Source organism: Pezoporus occidentalis, unplaced genomic scaffold (assembly GCF_034315485.1).
Source record: "Pezoporus occidentalis ecotype Australia unplaced genomic scaffold, CSIRO_AGI_Poc_V1 ctg254, whole genome shotgun sequence".
NCBI classification, from domain to species: domain Eukaryota; kingdom Metazoa; phylum Chordata; class Aves; order Psittaciformes; family Psittacidae; genus Pezoporus; species Pezoporus occidentalis.
The window spans coordinates 441,155-458,062 of NW_026914437.1; the positions used below are offsets into that span (position 1 = coordinate 441,155).

Consider the following 16,908-nt stretch of genomic DNA (forward strand, 5'->3'; position numbering starts at 1 on the left):
CTTTTAACCTTGAGCTCACCATGCTATTCATGTGGAATACCCTATAATGTGAGGACAGCTCTAAGCAGCTGCAGATTACTGTGGGGATACAAACACCAATCATCTTGAATTGCAGCAGAGATCCTTTTCCCTATGTAGAGTTTTACAGTTATTGCCATCACACTGGGCAAATTGCACAAGTGCATCAGCTCAGAAGACATCCGCTCTGACAGATGGCAGAAATGGGTCAAGGTGTCTGCCGACAGCCTGTAAGGGACGGGGTCTCTGAGGATATGCTATTTTTGTCCTGTTTCTATTAGCAAAATGGATAGATGTGGTTTTCTTTCACAGCTGGAGCAAATCTGTCATGAAACAGGCAGGCTGTTGCCATTAGAGTTGCAATCAGACTGATGAGTACAAGTAGAAAAGAGCCATTTGTGCTCACATTTTATTTCTAGTCAGCTGGGGGGGTTCTAACATGGGTAAATGAAGTATTTCAGAAGATGAACAACAGAAAAAATTACCTGTGAGACAAGTTTAAGTGCTGTAAAAATGTATCTTATTAATAGTCTTTCCACTGTGATTGTGTTTTATGATGTGCACCTCACAGTCAGTGTGAGACCAGAAACTCGGGGATGGACTAAAAATAGGACAAGTTACAGAATGATACCCTAGTTGCTTGCCAGGAGATTAAAGGACCTTGATGATGACCTGTCAAGTTAGTAAACTAATCAAGCATATGAAACAGCACGAAGAAACCTGATACTATAGGTTTTGTAGCTTGAAAGCAGTGGCTGGCTGTGGTAACTACTGGAGTAAAATGTCATTATACTCTTGGAGAAAGAACTGCCTATGAAAGAAATTATTTTTCTGGTTAACAAGAAAAGTTATATTCCTTATTCTTAGAAATACCAGTTTGTTCAAAAGTAAATTGGTTTGCAATTTACTAGGGAAGGAAACTACCCCTTGGATCAGTATGGGGTGAGAAGAGCTTCACTGGGACATTACCCAGATGAAGAAATCTTTGTAAGAGCTTAATTCTGTGGTGGTTTATACCTTAAAGCACAACAGAAATCAAGCTAAAAGCAGATAAATAATAGCAATGCTGTGCTAAGTGAAGAGTAGTATAACCACGAGCAACAAAAGACATCAGACTTACGAGTGTGGTTATGAGGAGCAAGCAGTGCACAGCACAAATTGAGTCCCAGTGAGTACTCCTCAAATGCTGTGAGTGGTACAGATAGGGGCTGTGAGCTGCGATCAGCCACAACAGCAGAGCCAGGAGCTTTGTTGGAATTCTCCTGACCTTCAGAGACATTCACAGCCTTTTGCCTCAGGCCAGCTTTAAAAATCTCTACTGATTTCAAGTAATATGTAAGTCATTATACTTAGTTCACTCACTGAACTCTCTGAAGGTCTTTGCTTTCTCTCCCCATGGTCTGCTTTTAGGAAGTTACTTGGCTAGAGTGTCTCCTTCTTTGCATTTTAGCTAAGCATAGGATTTTCAATGTAATTTAGTAATGTTGGTAGAATTTTCAACCAGCAAAAACTGCTCATTTATACAGTTAACACTAACAAGGAAACACTTCTGCGGTGTTTCGTGTACTGCGCAATGCACGACATGCTCTGCTAATCGTGGATTAATCTCAAAAGTGCCAAAGATGACCCTTATTTAATGAGGTTAAAAGACTTGGCAAAGATCACAGAGCAGATCTATGGGAAAGCTGCAGACAGTGCTTGCCCACCTTCTGGCAGGTCCTAAGCTGTAATCATTAAATGACATAGTTTTACCAAGGCTGTAAATGGATGTCCTATTGCTGCTTTTAAGTGATTATTTTTCTAAGCATCCTGTTTCTAGAGACTTTTTCTATTGTTAAAGATTATTTTGCCTTAGTGAGGATTACAGCATTAGTGTTTGGTTTAGTAGTGTGAAATAGCTTAAATAAATGGGTATCGATACAACAGACTATAGTGGGTTGACATTATCCAGAGAGAAATTCCAAATCCAAAATGACTTGGGGGGGGGGGGGGGACGGGACACAACTTGCTGGAATGTACAATGCTGTGGGGGTGATTTGCAATGATGTGGGGGTTTTAAACATCTTACATTGAATCAGAGACCATGAGAAAATGAGTACATTGGAGCATGATCATACCTGGGGGAAAAAAGACCCCCAAATACTAGTAAATGTTATCTGAATAGATGCTGTGTCAGATCCAGATTCTCCCATCAGAACCAGAAGTGAGACATGGATGTGTATAGGATTGAGGCGAAGGGATCCCAAGGAAGGAAATCCACCCTATCAAAATGCTAAACTTATCCCTTGTAAGTCCTGCCCAGAGGGAAGTGAAATCCACATTATCTTCCTTTCACAAAGGGACATGGAGCGGAGCCCAGGGAATTCATCCCATTTGGAGAAACAAACCCAGGAGCAGCTCAGATTTCCTCCCAGCAGCACACCCTGTGAATGCAAGAACTGGGGATCCAGATGTTTTATCCTGGGCTCTCTCCAAAGGGAATAAAATGCTCAGGGCAAAACGATTGAGTGGTAAATTGCTGAAGGGCCTTTTAACTCGGAGAGCTAATACAGTATCACCAGAAAAAAAAACCAAAACAACCAAACAAGAAAACCAACCACAAGCCAAACCCAACTGCCTTCTTTAAAGCGGACACTTAAGGAAAGCAGAGCAAAATCAGGGGTTTATTAACATAACTGTAAGCGCCTTCTGTTAAATAAGGACTGAAACCCAGCAGCTAACGCTGCAACGCCTAAAAACGCCTCTGCCGGGCACCCGCACCTTCAGTACCCGCCGGAGGGGATCGGCTCCCGGCAGCGACCGCTCCGGGCCGCGGGCTGCACACCAGGCCTGAGGAGCACGGTGAGAGCCGGGCGGCTGGAGCGGCGACACCCGGGGCCCCGGCCTGGTGCCCCCTGCAGGCGGGAGGCCGCGCTGTCACCATGGCAACCGGCCGGCTCGGCTGGCGGCGGGGGTGGCTCCGGGCTAAGCCGGTAGCGGCGGCAGCGCCGGGCCCACAGAGCCAGGCGGGGCCCGCTGCAGGTGAGACGGGCGGCGGGAAGAGGGGCGGTGGGGCTCGGCCGGGCCCGGAATCCTCCCCCCCCCCCGCGGCTCCGCGGGGCACAGGGGCGGTGCGGGCAGCGCTGGTCTGCGCCCAGTCACTGACCGCGTCCCCTGCGGGCCCCTCGGGAGGGCTTCCCCGAGCTCCTGTGCCTTAGCTGCGCACACGGGTGGGGGGACCTACACGCGCATACCCACACACACAGCTGGTACATCCCTACCTACAGACACACACATGCAGAGAAACCGTGTTCAAAACTGACCCATCGCTTTACACATCAAAGTTACACATAGGGACTTATTCAACCTCCTTTGCCCGAAATCGCAGGTGAGAGCGTCCCGGGCGGCATTTGGAGCTGTATCTGTGACAGTCCTTACCATACATTCTGCTTTAATACTTGCTAATTGCAGGCTTGCCACATTGTCATCGTTTTAAACTTCCTTGTGTAGCACTTGTGTAAACCCACGCAGAGTGAGTGACTGTCAAACCGGTGCAGATCCCGGGTTACTGACCTTCAGATGCAGACAGTATGGTTCTAACGAGAGCTGATGCTATGCAGGACACAGGGCTGTGACTGTATTTGCTTGCTGATCCTAGAATAACACCTTTTATTCCCTTCCTCATTAGGATGATGGCTTCTATCACCGAGCGCACCTTCATTGCCATCAAGCCTGATGGGGTCCAGAGGGGTCTGGTGGGAGAGATCATCAAACGGTTTGAACAGAAAGGCTTCAAACTGGTGGCCATGAAATTAATACACGTAAGCTTTCCTGCATTTGTACACCTCCTTTTGCATACCAACTGCACCCTTACACCAGAGCAGCATGTTGTAATGGCAGATGTAGTCTACAGAACAATTAAACCTGAATGGTTTTGGAACAGTTCCAATTCCCAGCTCTGGCTAAATGCTTTAGACGTGCTAAGCACGCTAATTTTAGTAACCTGATGTCCTTAGTCAGAAGAGAATATTCTTTTAGGGGCATCCTATACCTAATAAATGTCTCTGAATAGCTTTAACAAATACCAGCTCACAGAAGTAGTCTGTGTTGGTGAAAGATACTCTTCTAAGTTGAGCTGTGGCTGAAGCAAACTGATCAAATCCATAGTGACCAGAAGTACTTCTAGGAAGATATCAGAAATGTTGCATTTTCAAGTGCATGCAAGTTTCAGGATTAGCCATGCTCTGTGGTTAATCTGTGTGATTTTAGCATGCTCTTAAGTTCTTACAGTAAGCTTTTTTTGATGGTTGGCTGGTTTTTAATGCAGGCCTCTGAAGAACTTCTGAGGGAGCACTACATTGACCTGAAGGACCGGCCATTCTACGATGGCCTGGTGCAGTACATGCACTCCGGCCCTGTGGTAGCCATGGTGAGTTCTTGAGAACGAAGCTCAGCTAAGAAAAATATACTATTTAATTGTTGTACCTGCAGTAATGTTGTCTTACTTGCGTAATTCTAGTTTATTTCTGTTTAAAGGACTTAAAAATCCCCACTCAAATACTGTCATTGGGAAGATGAGATGTTAACTCCTTTAATCCTTTTTCATAAGCTTTTTCTGCTCTGGGTCACTATGTTGAGGAGGAGGGCAAGGGTAAAGGCGGGACAAAAGTGGGGACACTGAGAGACAGTAAACCTGCACAAAACACCACTGTGAAATGCCATGCATTAAGCAAGCTGAAAAACAATGGTAGAATAGATTTACTGTACTCCTAAGTGACAGCAACTTTGAAAGTTTTTTTCTATCTGGCTTTATTAGAAGGGTTTTCTTTTTTTCTCCTTGATAGTGTATTTGTAACATAGTTAAGCTGGAGATCTAGACCTTCAGCGAGCAGCACTGTGAGGCCATTTACCATACTGAGATTTAAAATCATTCTCTTCCCACCCTCAGTGGGAAAAGGTATTGTGGGAGGGGAGAACTTCAGTAGACACTTCAAAAAGCTGATGGAAAATCAGAGATAAAGTATGTCTTGTTATTACAAATATTCAGATGGTATCTGTGCTGTGATGGACAGCATTGTGTCATTGGGGAGGGTTTGATTAACTCTTCATCTACTGATCTCAACTGATATTTTCTTTAAGGTGTGGGAAGGTCTTAATGTGATTAAGACAGGAAGAGTGATGCTGGGGGAAACTAATCCATTCGATTCAAAGCCTGGCACTATCCGTGGTGACCTCTGTGTTCAGGTTGGAAGGTATGTTTTGCAATGATTGATATCATCTAAAGACACTGAATGTGTCCAGTGGTATGTCATGATGCATGTAGGAACTGTGTTCCATCCTTCTCTGTCTTACGGAAGGAGCTCCCGTTCCCTCTGCCCATGTAATGTTATTACCTAAGGATGGAAATTGAATTCTGGTCTCCCCTCTTGACAAAAACGATGAGCAAAGCTGGGACTGCATGCTCTGTCCTCACTACTACTTTACACTTACTTAAAACTTCTCTCCACAATGGATACCTCTTCAAAAAAAGATGCTTTGTTTTGCACTTGAGGATTATGTTACTTTTATACCCACCTTTTCTTTTCCTAGGAACATCATTCATGGAAGTGATTCTGTTGAAAGTGCTGAGACAGAGATCAATTTATGGTTTGCTCCTGAGGAACTGGTTGATTACCAAAGCTGTGCTCATGAATGGATCTACGAGTAAAACCAAGCCTGCTCCTGCTGATATCCTCACTGCCTGTGAGGAGCTGCCAGCCTGTAGCTACTGCAGAGCCCCTCATATACACTGGTAGAAACCTGCCTCAGAAACCTGCGAGATCGCTTGGTTGTGAATATTAAATATAGCCAGTGTTTGCTGCTGCTTTGGTTAAAAAGCTGCCAGGTTAGAGATGGAAATGTACTTCGAAAAAGATGCTTCTGGGGGTGAGAGGTGTGATATTAAAACACAGAGCATATAATACATGTGTTTTTTTTTCAAAAATACTCTGTAGACAAACGGGGTATTTTGGTAAATAGGAAAAAAAAGGTAATAATTTATTGGGTAAATAAATATGCAAATGGATCAGTGTCAAAGGTTTACATTGTTAAATTGTTAGGGGACAACTAGTAATATATTGATAACGTGCCCAAATGTTGCAGATTGAACTGGATATCAAGTGAAGTGGCTCCTCGTGCCCAATACACTGCAGAAGAAAGGGTATGTATTTCTCTCTGCAGCGTGCTGTGCCCATACACAGAGCAGAGCTTTGAGTAAAATGAGAATTTTCCTTGGGATTGACACCCTTTTAACTGGCTTTGGTTCCCCCACATGGGATTTATTTAGCATTTTAGGGGAGGATTAATCGGCCAAGCTTCCTAAATGCCCTTTTATGGGCATTTTATGGGCATAATGTGAGGATGGATGAAGCAGATCTACCTTCAAGCACTTTACTCTAGCAGTCCTCTGGCAACGGTGTGGTTTGCTTTACTGACTGAACAGCTGATAACTGAGCTACATTCTCATTTGTGCTCTTAGTTGGAATTACAAAGCTGCTTTTGGATAAGGTATTTCAGAAGTGACTTTAGAATTAGTTTTTGTAATTTATCTATTCATGTAAAGAAACAGAGTTGTAACAATGCTGAATGTATTGCAGTAGAGGTATCTGCTCCTATCAGAAAACATCATCAACCTCTGGCAGAACTTTTCACAACAAATACTCACTGGATAAGGAACAAGAAATGTGTTGGGGTCAACATGATGTATTTATCTACCTGCAACCTTGTATTCAATAAAAGCAAGAGAGTTTCATTAAATCAGCTGTCCAAACTCCTACATGTTTTTTCCTACAGTGAGTTGTTTCAAATACTGAGCTGTGTAACGAATGCTGAATTCAATGCTTGTGATACTTGATGAAGATACCTAGCTCCTAAAAAGAGACGGTGCATAACAAAACAACATTCGCTGTTTCTTAAGTGAAATAAAAGGAAATTTTCACTGTACTGTTTTAGGTCTAATCAGTGACTATAAAGAGAGGGAACAATTCCCTGACTACCAAACTGTAGGTGAAGTTGTAGCTTCTCTTCTGAAAATATTCAGTGTTACAGAAGATACATAACTAAGTTAAAGGCTGATGGAGAAAAGGGAAGCTGAAACAAACCTGTGCACGAGATGAGTCTCCAGTCCCCCTTTTGCTCAAAGGATTACTTGAGATTTCTTTTTCTTGATCTGCTTACTACAAAATGGAGAAATCTGGGTTATCTGGAGAGCAACAGAAAGCGGCTGCTGAGTGTCATGGGTTGGGACTGAGAGGAGGTCAGTGCCCACACTCCTCATCTGCAGTGTGGGTCAGTGCCCACATCCTCACGTGCAGTGAGCACATCCAGTTTCACCAAGCACATCCAGTTTCACTGTGACTGCACAAGTGCCACACAGGGTATGGCACTAGTGCTGCACCTGTGGCACGCGATTATAACCAGCTCAAGCCGTGGATTAGTAAAAGGCCACATAGTAAACATAATGAACAGTAGCACCACTCTTCTCACTGTTGCTACCACGCAAGGCCAGGGGCTGTGCAGTTTTACACCTGCATTTTGACACTTCGCAGCTTCATGTCCCCACATGCCCACAAAACCACCGGTAACTCGCGTGGCTTACAGCTCCAGCGCCCCTGTTCTGCGAGGACACCATTTCCCGCAGCTGTGAGGGTGCTGCTGGGTCAGCAGCCCGTGGGGCTGCCTCTGAGAACGGCAAAGCAGGACCCTGCGAGCCAAACCTGATTTAGTGCAACCAAACGTCCTCAGTGCGGGCACTGCGGAGAACAACGATGGCCCCAGCGCTGCAGCTGCAAGCGAATCCCCCGCCAACGCGACAGGTGCCGCTTGGCACACACGGCCCGGCCGCCGGCCAGGCGGGGCCCCGGCCAGGGCTCAGTGGGAGCGCAGCGGCCGCCACCAGCCCCAGGCCCCGCTCTGGCGGGAGTGGGCGGGCGAGCGCCGAAGCGAGCCCCCAGCCCGGGCAGGCCCGCCCCCAAGCGCCGCAGGCCCGGCGGCTCCTCCTCTGCGCAGGGCGGGGGATCCGGAGACCGCACGCAGCCGCCTCCTCCTCTTCCTTCGGCGGCTGCGGTGGGGAAGGCGGCGGCTGCGGGAGCTCCAGCGAGGTGAGGCGAGGCGAGGGCCGGGCCTCCGGGCTCCAGTCCGCTCCGTGAGGGGTGCGGGCCTCGCCAGCGGCCTGCGCCTTAAGGCAGCCGGGCTTCCGTAGTGCCGGGCGCGGCGGCAGCGGCCTGCGGGCCTCGTCCCGGCCAGCGGCGGGGCCGGGCGGGAGCGGGGCCCGGGAGGGGGTGGACGGGACGGGACGGGACGGGGCACGCCGCGATCCCGGTGCCACGTGTGCGCGGGCGGGGCGGGCTCCGGGTCCCGCCGACCTTGAGGCCGATCGCTCCCCTGTGCCCCGCAGCGCGATGGCGGCCAACAACGAGCGCACCTTCATCGCCATCAAACCCGACGGCGTCCAGCGCGGGCTCGTGGGGGAGGTCATCAAGCGGTTCGAGCAGAAGGGTTTCCGCCTCGTGGCCATGAAGCTGCTGCAAGTAAGTCCCCTGCGCCGGGCGCTGCCCCACGTGTGTCCGGTGTGCGGCTCCTCCTGCATCAGAACGGGGATCCGGGTCCGAGCTGCGGGTCACGCACGAACCTTTGGTATCTGTCATTTCCCAAGCAGACAAATTGTGCTCAAATGGGTTAATGGCACCTAACTGAGAGCGAGAAAATGACCTTGAGTGGAAGGCTGCGTTGGGGAATGACATCCACAGATCCAGATGCTCGGAGGGTTGCTGTAATGCAAATAGTTTGACGCCGCACAGCACTGACGATAGTGCATTGTGCCTTCCTCTGATTGTACATTAGGAACTTCCATTGAAACCTGTAACAGCATTGCAGCAGCTGCTGGTAGTGTTAATGACTGATGGATCCCATCTCTGATGCTATAGTCTCACAGCAGTGATACCTTTTGTGGAACGATATATAATGTTACAACTTCTCTTTTAAAGGCCTCTGAAGACCTTCTGAAGCAACATTACATTGACCTGAAAGACAGACCGTTCTACCCTGGTTTGGTTAAATACATGACCTCTGGACCTGTTGTGGCCATGGTAAGTGGCTTTGTTTTACTTGAGGGCTACATTCTTATTCATCTGGCTCTGTAAATGTAAAATACTCAGAGATACTGTTGCAGTAACACTTTCTCACCCTGAACAGTTCTGATAGTGGCAAAAGAAAAATAGTGAAGACAAGCACATAGGAAGTTACTATGTATTAACAAGAAAGTGTGCATGTATAAAGTATGCATTAAAATGCTTAGCATGCACCAAACGATCTTCTGTTTTTGGCAAAAAAGGGTCAGAAACCCATCTTTGTGTCACTTTTCTGCACTGCCTCCAAAACAATACACTTGCCCTAATAGCTTCTCCTCCAGTTCTCACTGTAGCTGATGAGGCGCACCTGCTCAGGCTGCTCTTACCCCGGCCAACAGAAGGGTTTTGAAGTTGGCCTTGTACATCAGTTAACCGAGTTGTGGTGAAGCATCTTTGCTGGAGTCACAGTGGTGAAAGTCCTTTTCACAGTCACTTTCAGTCCCTGTGTGTTTTCTTAAGTCATTGTTACAGGCCTAAGAGAGAATCCTAGAATCTAGTTCCAACCCCCTGCCCTGGGCAGGCAGGGACACCTTCCACTAGAGCAGCTTGCTCCAAGCCCCTGTGTCCAACCTGGCCTTGAACACTGCCAGGGATGGGGCAGCCACAGCTTCTCTGGGCACCCTGTGCCAGCACCCTCACAGGGAAGAACTTGTGCCTAAGATCTCCTGTCCCTACAGGCCATTGTAAAAAAAGTCCCTCTTGTCAGCCCATTTACGTAGTGAAAAGGCTCTAGGCTGGGTTAATTTTCTTCATGGTAGAGCCCTTGTTTCTGTGCAAAGTGTGTGATTAGCAAAGCTTAATCTTTGGTATTTCGTGTAAGCAATGCTAAATGGGATTTGTTTGTTTTTATTTAAGGTATGGGAAGGACTCAATGTGGTTAAAACTGGGAGAGTGATGCTGGGGGAGACAAACCCTGCAGACTCCAAGCCTGGTACCATCCGTGGTGACTTCTGCATTCAAGTAGGAAGGTTTGTGCTCAGCTTGTTACCAATAGAGATTAACAACTCCACAGTGGTAGTCTTTGATTCTAGAGAGTCAAGACTGTGGGTAGCTGTCCTGGTCTGATGGTATTCTATTTGCAGGTCGCAACCCTTAACTGCTACTTAAGGAAATGGCTTGGCACAAAACTGATTTGTTTTGAACTGCCTCTCCTCATCAGAGCTTTGTGTAAGATCAGTCGGCGGCAGTGGCTGTTGTAGCACAGTAGCTGTAGTCACCCTGCCAGGCTTCAGTAGCTCTTCCAGAGGGGGTGTCTGAGCATTGTACCTGCAGTAGCAGTTGTGCAGCTCTGGGTGCTTCATGGTTTTGCTTAAGAACTTCTTAGGTTGATGAAGTGCGTTTTTATGTGAACAATGTGCTTCTCTCCTTCCCCAGAAACATCATTCACGGTAGTGACTCTGTGGAGAGCGCGCAGAAGGAGATCAACCTGTGGTTCAAACCGGCAGAGCTCGTTGACTTCAAGTCTTGTGCACATGACTGGATCTACGAGTGAATTGAGTTGCCACAGTGACTTGTGCCTTCTAAATGCATCATCTCATTCCAGCTACTACCTGGGAGCAACCACGGTTATCTGAGTCGTTTTCAGCACTGTCAAATAAATTAATATGAAGTCATTGTGTTGTGGTGTGTTCACTGTAAAACAGTCTGCTGTGTTCAGGTGGCCACATAAAACAGCTGACTTGTTTGTTCAGTATTTGCCTTGTGTAGGAGGATTAGTTAACACCAACTGTCTATCACATACAGGCATATCAATAATAATCCAGTGACTTTTGTTGACTACACCGTTGCTCTGAATGCTGCAAAAGTACGTTAGTCACAAAGCCAGCTTGCAAAGGGAGGCCTGAAGGGATGCTCGAGCTACTCCCACCACAGCAGAACTGAACTAGAAGAAAAATGAGTGCTACCCCATGACAAAAATGTCCCTTCCTACACAGCTATTAATACCAACTGTGAAATAAGAGTCCACTGCCAGGGATAGGGCAGCCACAGCTTTGCTGGGCACCCTGTAGCAGTGCCTCACCACCCTCACAGGGAAGAACTGCATAAACTCATCTCAAATCTCCCCTTCTTGTCAGTTTAAAGCCACTCAAGAAAGCAAGCTGGAATGTGTTCATGTACATGCCAAGGGGTGCATTCTACAGTGAAAGAAATCACTATTCAGCAAAAGACTTTTTGTCATTTTTATTTTGTGTAAAAAAGGCAAATTTAGTGAATTATTTTCATCTTGTACACAAAGTTATAATTTTAATGCTTTTCACATCCATGCTGAAAATCTGCAGTCTCATAAAAATGAAAGGAACATTAATTTCTCCAAAAGCATTTTTTTCACTTAGTTATGTACACTGCATGAGAAAGCTTTAAATAACTCTCTCATTGACCACACAAATTACCAAGAAAATAAAAGATTAAATTTGTACAGATATTGATCTATATATCAAATACATACAGAAATGATGTAAAAATCCCATTTAATCTTGATTCCCGCCCCCAACGTTTTCCCAGGGGCCAAAGCTGATGCCTTTTGCTTGTATAAATGGCTGTGGTTTTTTTGTGTTAAATATGAAAAGGAAGAAAAATTCAGTTTCAATCACAGTTTTTTTTAAAATCCCTTCCCAATAAAGGATTGTTACCAAATATATTAGCACCATCGTACAAATATTGACGGGAGAGGGTATTCACATCACATAAAAACAACAATAAAAAAACCAAACAAACACTGAAACCCGTGTTAGTATCCGTAGGACAAGGAATCGGTAACTGCTTTAGCTTTCCTCAGATGCAGCAAGGTTAAAAGACCTGTATTGAAAATAACATAAAACCCAAAGACCAGCAGAAGGATTCCGAGCAGTAACAGAAGGGTAGCCACAAAGTAAGGTACCACTTGCACTACCGTAGGCGTATGAAGACCAGCTGTGCCCAATACTGAAATCAGTTTGACCCCATTGAAGATTTCAGATGTCCAACGCTTGGCTGCTCTTCTAGCCACCTCACATGGCTTAAAGTGAAGATAAAAACACCAAGAGCCATGTTACTGAGTACAGTGAAGCCTACTCCGTGGGTACCACAGCCAGCTGCCTGCTCCTTAAGAGACTACTCTAAATACCCAGCATAATTTTGCTTGGGTTCTCCTTAATCCTCTCCGAAGTGACTTCAATTGGCTCTTTACATGGTTTGCTTTGGACAGGTTTCACTGTACTTGACAATTAAGGTACATCTGGAATTCAGAAACATGAGAGATTTCACCCAACTCATACTGAAGCTACACATGTATCCGAAAATGCTTCAACTCACATCCTTTAGTGTTTAGTGAATAAAATACCCATTTTAAAAGAACATTATAAAGACTGAGAGACTTCAAATCTGATTCTTACATTTCTCCACACAGGAAGTGTGTTCAATGTAAGCGCTAGTTTTCCCTCTTGACATTTGAAAACCGTAACTTAGAAGTCAGGTACAAGCCTGGGCAATACACAGAAGCCCAAGGTTCACAGACTTGGCAATATACCTTATTAGCAGCCTGAGCTTCCACATAATAAAGCACAAATTAATGCAACAGTTTTTTGACTGAAGTCAGAAGATGTGAGGAGAAAGCAAGATTGTGCCAACCTTGGTTCAGCTGACTGGGACAATCTGCAAGGCGCTGCATTATAAACAATAAAAATCAATAGCGAGGTACTTACCAAACCACGTCAGTGCTTGCAGAGCTGGATTGTAAAGCAGGTTAAAATTGAGAACACGGGGGAAAAAGAAGTTAGTCAAGGCTCAAACTGTCATTGCAATGGTCTCTAATCCTACTCCTCCAATCCAGGCTGTTCAAAAGAAAAGCTGTGGATAGGTCAGAAGCTGACAGAACATATTCGAAGTCTACCAAGCCGGACAAAGTCCTTTTTATGGCTATTTTAGAGAGCTAAAATGTCTTCACCATCTGAAGTTACAGATACTTATCATCGGATAACCAGATTCTGTCAATATAAGAAGCTGTTGGTAAACAGGGGTCATGATTTAAGAAACGTTACCAGTAAGGGAGAAAAGAATTCCAGACATTCCTACACTATACAGGACAGTTTTACTTCCAGTAGTAAATACAAAACTTTACATAATTAACCCCTCTTGCATAGAATGAGGTAAACCTGTGCATATCACCAATACTATGTACCCAAAGTTAGAGCAATATTTTAGAAAATAATCAAATTGCTGGTTTTCAACTTTCTATGCACTTGGTTTGTTTTTTTTTTTAAGCTTAAACAACAACATACAAAAATGGTCTCCTGGGGCTCTGTGGGTTCATATCCTTAAAGCATTTCTTAGGCTGTAGGAACACAGATGTTAATCATTTTGATTAGTTTCTCTTTTAAGCCCTAATTTACGGTCAAGAGTCAGATGATCATTGTACTGCTCTGAAAGGGGGACCTGTGAAGACCCAGAAGCACTTGTAGAACATACGCAGTTAATTCCTGAGAGTTTAGTTAATGAACCTTACTGGTAAAAGCTAAAGCTCTTGATGCACATTTTCCCAGTCACAGCTCTGCAGGGTTGAACAATTTCGTTATTCAACACCATGAATGACATCAGTTACAAAAAAGTACAAAGGTTAAAAAACACGGAAGGATGGAATCCGAACTAAGAGCTCATGCTAAATACTCTGGATTATACTGGTAGTTGTTCCCACCCTTTTACATTGCCTTTAAAAACATCTGGACAGTTAAGCAGGTGGGGCTAATGGGATACTAGAAGTGAGACACAAGGATTCCAGGCAATAAGAAAATCCAGTTTATGAATTATATACTAGACAGCATATGATTTACATACTGTTCTCAAGTCTCACCTTCCATATTATGCTATTGCAGCAAGAAAGGAATATTGCAGGCTGTGCGGAACGGAACTCTTTTTAACCTACAATGTATGGCTCCTTTTAGCTCACCTGAAACCACGTGGAACATCAGGTTTGAATGTTCACAAATAAACATGTAAGATGGTAAGGAAACAGCTGGGTTATTCTGAATGGGAAAAAACATCAGAAGGAATACTCAGAAGTTCCTTCCCATGGCTAAGGGAGGCCTGAGCTACTGTTTGTCTAAGTTTCTTCTTTAGTCTAAATTTATAGCTAAAACCAATCTTCCAAATAAGGGGATTTGCTGAAGTTCCAGTTTGGCATAGGGCTCTGTAAACATTTGCTGAAGCATTCCAAGTCTACAGACATTCATGTACAGAGAAGAGCTTCATAGTCCCAATCCAATGACCACTGCAGTCATTGGAGACAAGGCTACTGATATTGACGGGCACTGAATCAGACCCTAAGGAACTTAAAACCACAAAAAATCTTACATATATATATATAAAGGTATTTTAAACTAAAGAAAAACATCTTGAAAAGTTAAAATCCTCAGGCGATGGCTCTGTTGCAACTGGGGCTACTCATTGAGTAGAGCTTTACATGACTATCTTCCACACACAATTTATGCCTCTAAATTAGGGCTTAAATGCCTTATTTTCACAATTAAAAAACCCAAATAAACCAAAAAACAGAGGCGTGACCAGTGCAGTTCACAAGAGTCTAAAAGTCTCCCCAACTTGTACCAAAAAGGTTCATTTGTTATGACAGTTCTTTTGTATTTGCACCTATAGCTTCCTCCAACCGCTTCCCACAATCATGCTAATTAAACTTTAATCTTACCAAAAAATTAGATTTTCAGTTCTTGTTAACAATGCACAATAAATCTGAACTTGAAAATATTACAAAATTCTTTCAAAAGCTTCAAATACAACACAAAAGTGTCCTTTTTATCCCGTTTTTTTAATAAATTGAAAAATCTTTTTCACTAAAATAGTTTCCCCGCCCTTCCAAAAAAAGTTCTGGACTGAGTCTAACTCATCTACAGTTAGCAAAGTGCCCCAGGTACAGTCACCTGAACTGCACCCTCCAAGTGGGAGCAAAATCAGTCAGGCTTGGAGAAAGGCTTTTCCTGTCACCAGTTCTCTGCCCCTCACTTCTCTGAGCTGCCTCATGGTTCTTGTTTGATGTAGTAACTGGCAGATCCGTTGCTTTCCTGATCAGATGCTCCTTGAAGGAAGCTGTATTCTTCCCCATCTAGCAACTCCTCCTTCAGTTGCAATGAAGTCACTAAAAATTAAAGATGAACATGAAAGATGTATAAATTTTAAAGGAAGTAAAATTTTCCTTAAATTTATGTAATATTATTTAAATTGGGAACAGATCCCAGATTTCCCATTTCCTTATATTCTGCATTCTTCTTTTAACACTCAGTACCCCACTGAAAGCAGATGCTTTCTGACCATAAATTAAACATTAAGTTATGCTCTAATATTAACATATTTGAACAAACTACATACAGTAATATATTCTCTACAGGGTTTTCTGCAGAATTCAGTATTTTAAAACACTGGTTGAAGCACAGGAATAACGATGTTGCTCAGAACACTTACTTTACTGTTTACCTCCTATTTAGTCTTTATACAAGTAAGAGTAAGATTAACTGTTGGCCATATACAATCTAAACTCACATTACTTAGCTCAATTATTGGCAGTGGTCTAAGTGAGATAAGAAAATACATTGACAAAGATTTCATAATATATCATTAACATTTTAAGATCCCAGAAGTTTCATTCAAGCAAAACATCTTTTTTTTTGTAGTTTCAATCTTCTCCTTTCTTTTGTGCAAATTAAACAGAAATGAGATCTAAGACATAAAAATAGATGTTATGAATAGGAATGTCATAATTACTTTTCCAGTTTCATTAATGAATAGTGACAATTACCAAAATATGAACACAGTGAAAGCAACACTCAAAATAAAACATGTCTTTCATTAAAGGTGCAGTACCCACATTAAAGGGTTAGGGTTGGTTATAAACAAATAATGGTTCTCTGACTGAATGAATGAGAAGAACATTACAGCTTCTGAATACACAGTTTATATGCATTATCTGTGTGTGAAAATGCAGAAATATGCAGTGAGGGGAAAAAAACCCAACCCATAATCTACTAGTTAGTTACTAGCTAGCTGCTACTAGCAACCCTGCAATAACTTAAAAGCCATTTGATTGTTCTTTTATTATTTTTCTATGTCATCTTCCCTGTGGAAACAAACTCTTGTGCTACATTAAATTATTAATTTAATATTATTAATTTTATTAATATTACTTTAATCCTCCCACCTACAAAGCCCAGTTTCTGGCTGCCTTTTTTCTTCTTCTGAACACTTTCCCTTGAATCACACCCAATTCTGATCAAGAATCTTGATCTGTGGAGGGCAAAAAAACGTGCTGTCTAAATAAGACACATAATGGGATACTTGAATATGCTGTTAATACCTCAAGCAAACACTACCCAGAGGTCAGGGATACAATCTAACCTCCACCAGGCATGTTCTTTTTCTCCTCTCCCCAGTACTTGCAGAATGCTTCTGCAGGTACAAGAGTAATAGCAGTCTCCATAATTTGGCTTGCCTATGGCTAATCTGAACTGAAATCCTTACATTTAGATATTTAATAACACTTAGCTTCATTTGTCCCTATTATATAGCTTTTAAATACAGTCCTCTATGAGAAAAGCTTAACTACAGCTAAACAACAAAAGTTACTTGAAAGAATAAAAAGTCTAATGGAAGTGAACTGACGGATCATGTTGTAAGTAAAAGCAATGCAGTTGCACAGGGTACCCCCCTTTAAACAGTTGCAGTGAGTTGCCTGGAGATAGAGGAAGACTGTCTCATGCAATGTCAT

At 43.7% G+C, this 16,908-nt stretch overlaps 3 protein-coding genes and 1 long non-coding RNA gene across 12 annotated transcripts in view; 2 read left to right on the plus strand and 2 right to left on the minus strand.

Annotated features, from left to right (window-relative positions):
- Positions 1 to 2,914: 2,914 nt before the first annotated feature.
- Positions 2,915 to 6,978, plus strand: LOC134166174 (nucleoside diphosphate kinase-like). Its single transcript, XM_062623567.1, has 5 exons — positions 2,915 to 3,039; positions 3,686 to 3,818; positions 4,325 to 4,426; positions 5,137 to 5,249; positions 5,587 to 6,978. Exons 2-5 carry the CDS (start codon positions 3,687 to 3,689, stop codon positions 5,702 to 5,704), a joined length of 465 nt encoding a protein of 154 aa, XP_062479551.1. The 5' UTR covers positions 2,915 to 3,039; position 3,686; the 3' UTR covers positions 5,705 to 6,978.
- LOC134166175 (uncharacterized) lies at positions 3,336 to 7,308 on the minus strand. Its single transcript, XR_009965788.1, has 2 exons — positions 7,137 to 7,308; positions 3,336 to 3,749 (listed from the first exon to the last, which is right to left on the minus strand). It is a non-coding gene; the product is annotated as an uncharacterized LOC134166175 (long non-coding RNA).
- A 289-nt stretch (positions 7,309 to 7,597) lies between these two features.
- LOC134166182 (nucleoside diphosphate kinase) lies at positions 7,598 to 10,775 on the plus strand. The gene is made up of 6 exons (XM_062623582.1): positions 7,598 to 7,615; positions 7,780 to 8,135; positions 8,432 to 8,564; positions 9,021 to 9,122; positions 10,020 to 10,132; positions 10,539 to 10,775. Exons 1-6 carry the CDS (start codon positions 7,598 to 7,600, stop codon positions 10,654 to 10,656), a joined length of 840 nt encoding a protein of 279 aa, XP_062479566.1. The 3' UTR covers positions 10,657 to 10,775.
- Positions 10,776 to 11,330: 555 nt separating this feature from the next.
- Positions 11,331 to 16,908, minus strand: part of MBTD1 (mbt domain containing 1) — a 35,956-nt gene continuing 30,378 nt past the window's right edge. For 8 of the 9 annotated variants that reach the window (XM_062623571.1, XM_062623568.1, XM_062623574.1 and 5 more), the window contains one exon: positions 11,331 to 15,285. In XM_062623571.1, coding sequence (XP_062479555.1) covers positions 15,167 to 15,285 — 119 coding nt within the window. In that variant the 3' untranslated portion in view covers positions 11,331 to 15,166. Of the gene's footprint in view, positions 15,286 to 16,366; positions 16,428 to 16,908 lie in introns of those variants that run through there. The other variant, XM_062623577.1, reaches the window with a different exon arrangement.

What these genes read in the sequence shown, in the direction of transcription:
- LOC134166174 (XM_062623567.1), top strand. Translation starts at nt 3,687, where the DNA reads ATGATGGCTTCTATCACCGAGCGCACCTTCATTGCCATCAAGCCTGAT. An exon ending in TGGCCATGAAATTAATACAC is followed by an intron (nt 3,819 to 4,324) that starts GTAAGCTTTCCT and finishes TTTTTAATGCAG; the next exon opens with GCCTCTGAAGAACTTCTGAG. An exon ending in CCGGCCCTGTGGTAGCCATG is followed by an intron (nt 4,427 to 5,136) that starts GTGAGTTCTTGA and finishes ATTTTCTTTAAG; the next exon opens with GTGTGGGAAGGTCTTAATGT.
- LOC134166182 (XM_062623582.1), top strand. An exon ending in GCTGCGGGAGCTCCAGCGAG is followed by an intron (nt 8,136 to 8,431) that starts GTGAGGCGAGGC and finishes TGTGCCCCGCAG; the next exon opens with CGCGATGGCGGCCAACAACG. An exon ending in TTCTGCATTCAAGTAGGAAG is followed by an intron (nt 10,133 to 10,538) that starts GTTTGTGCTCAG and finishes CTCCTTCCCCAG; the next exon opens with AAACATCATTCACGGTAGTG.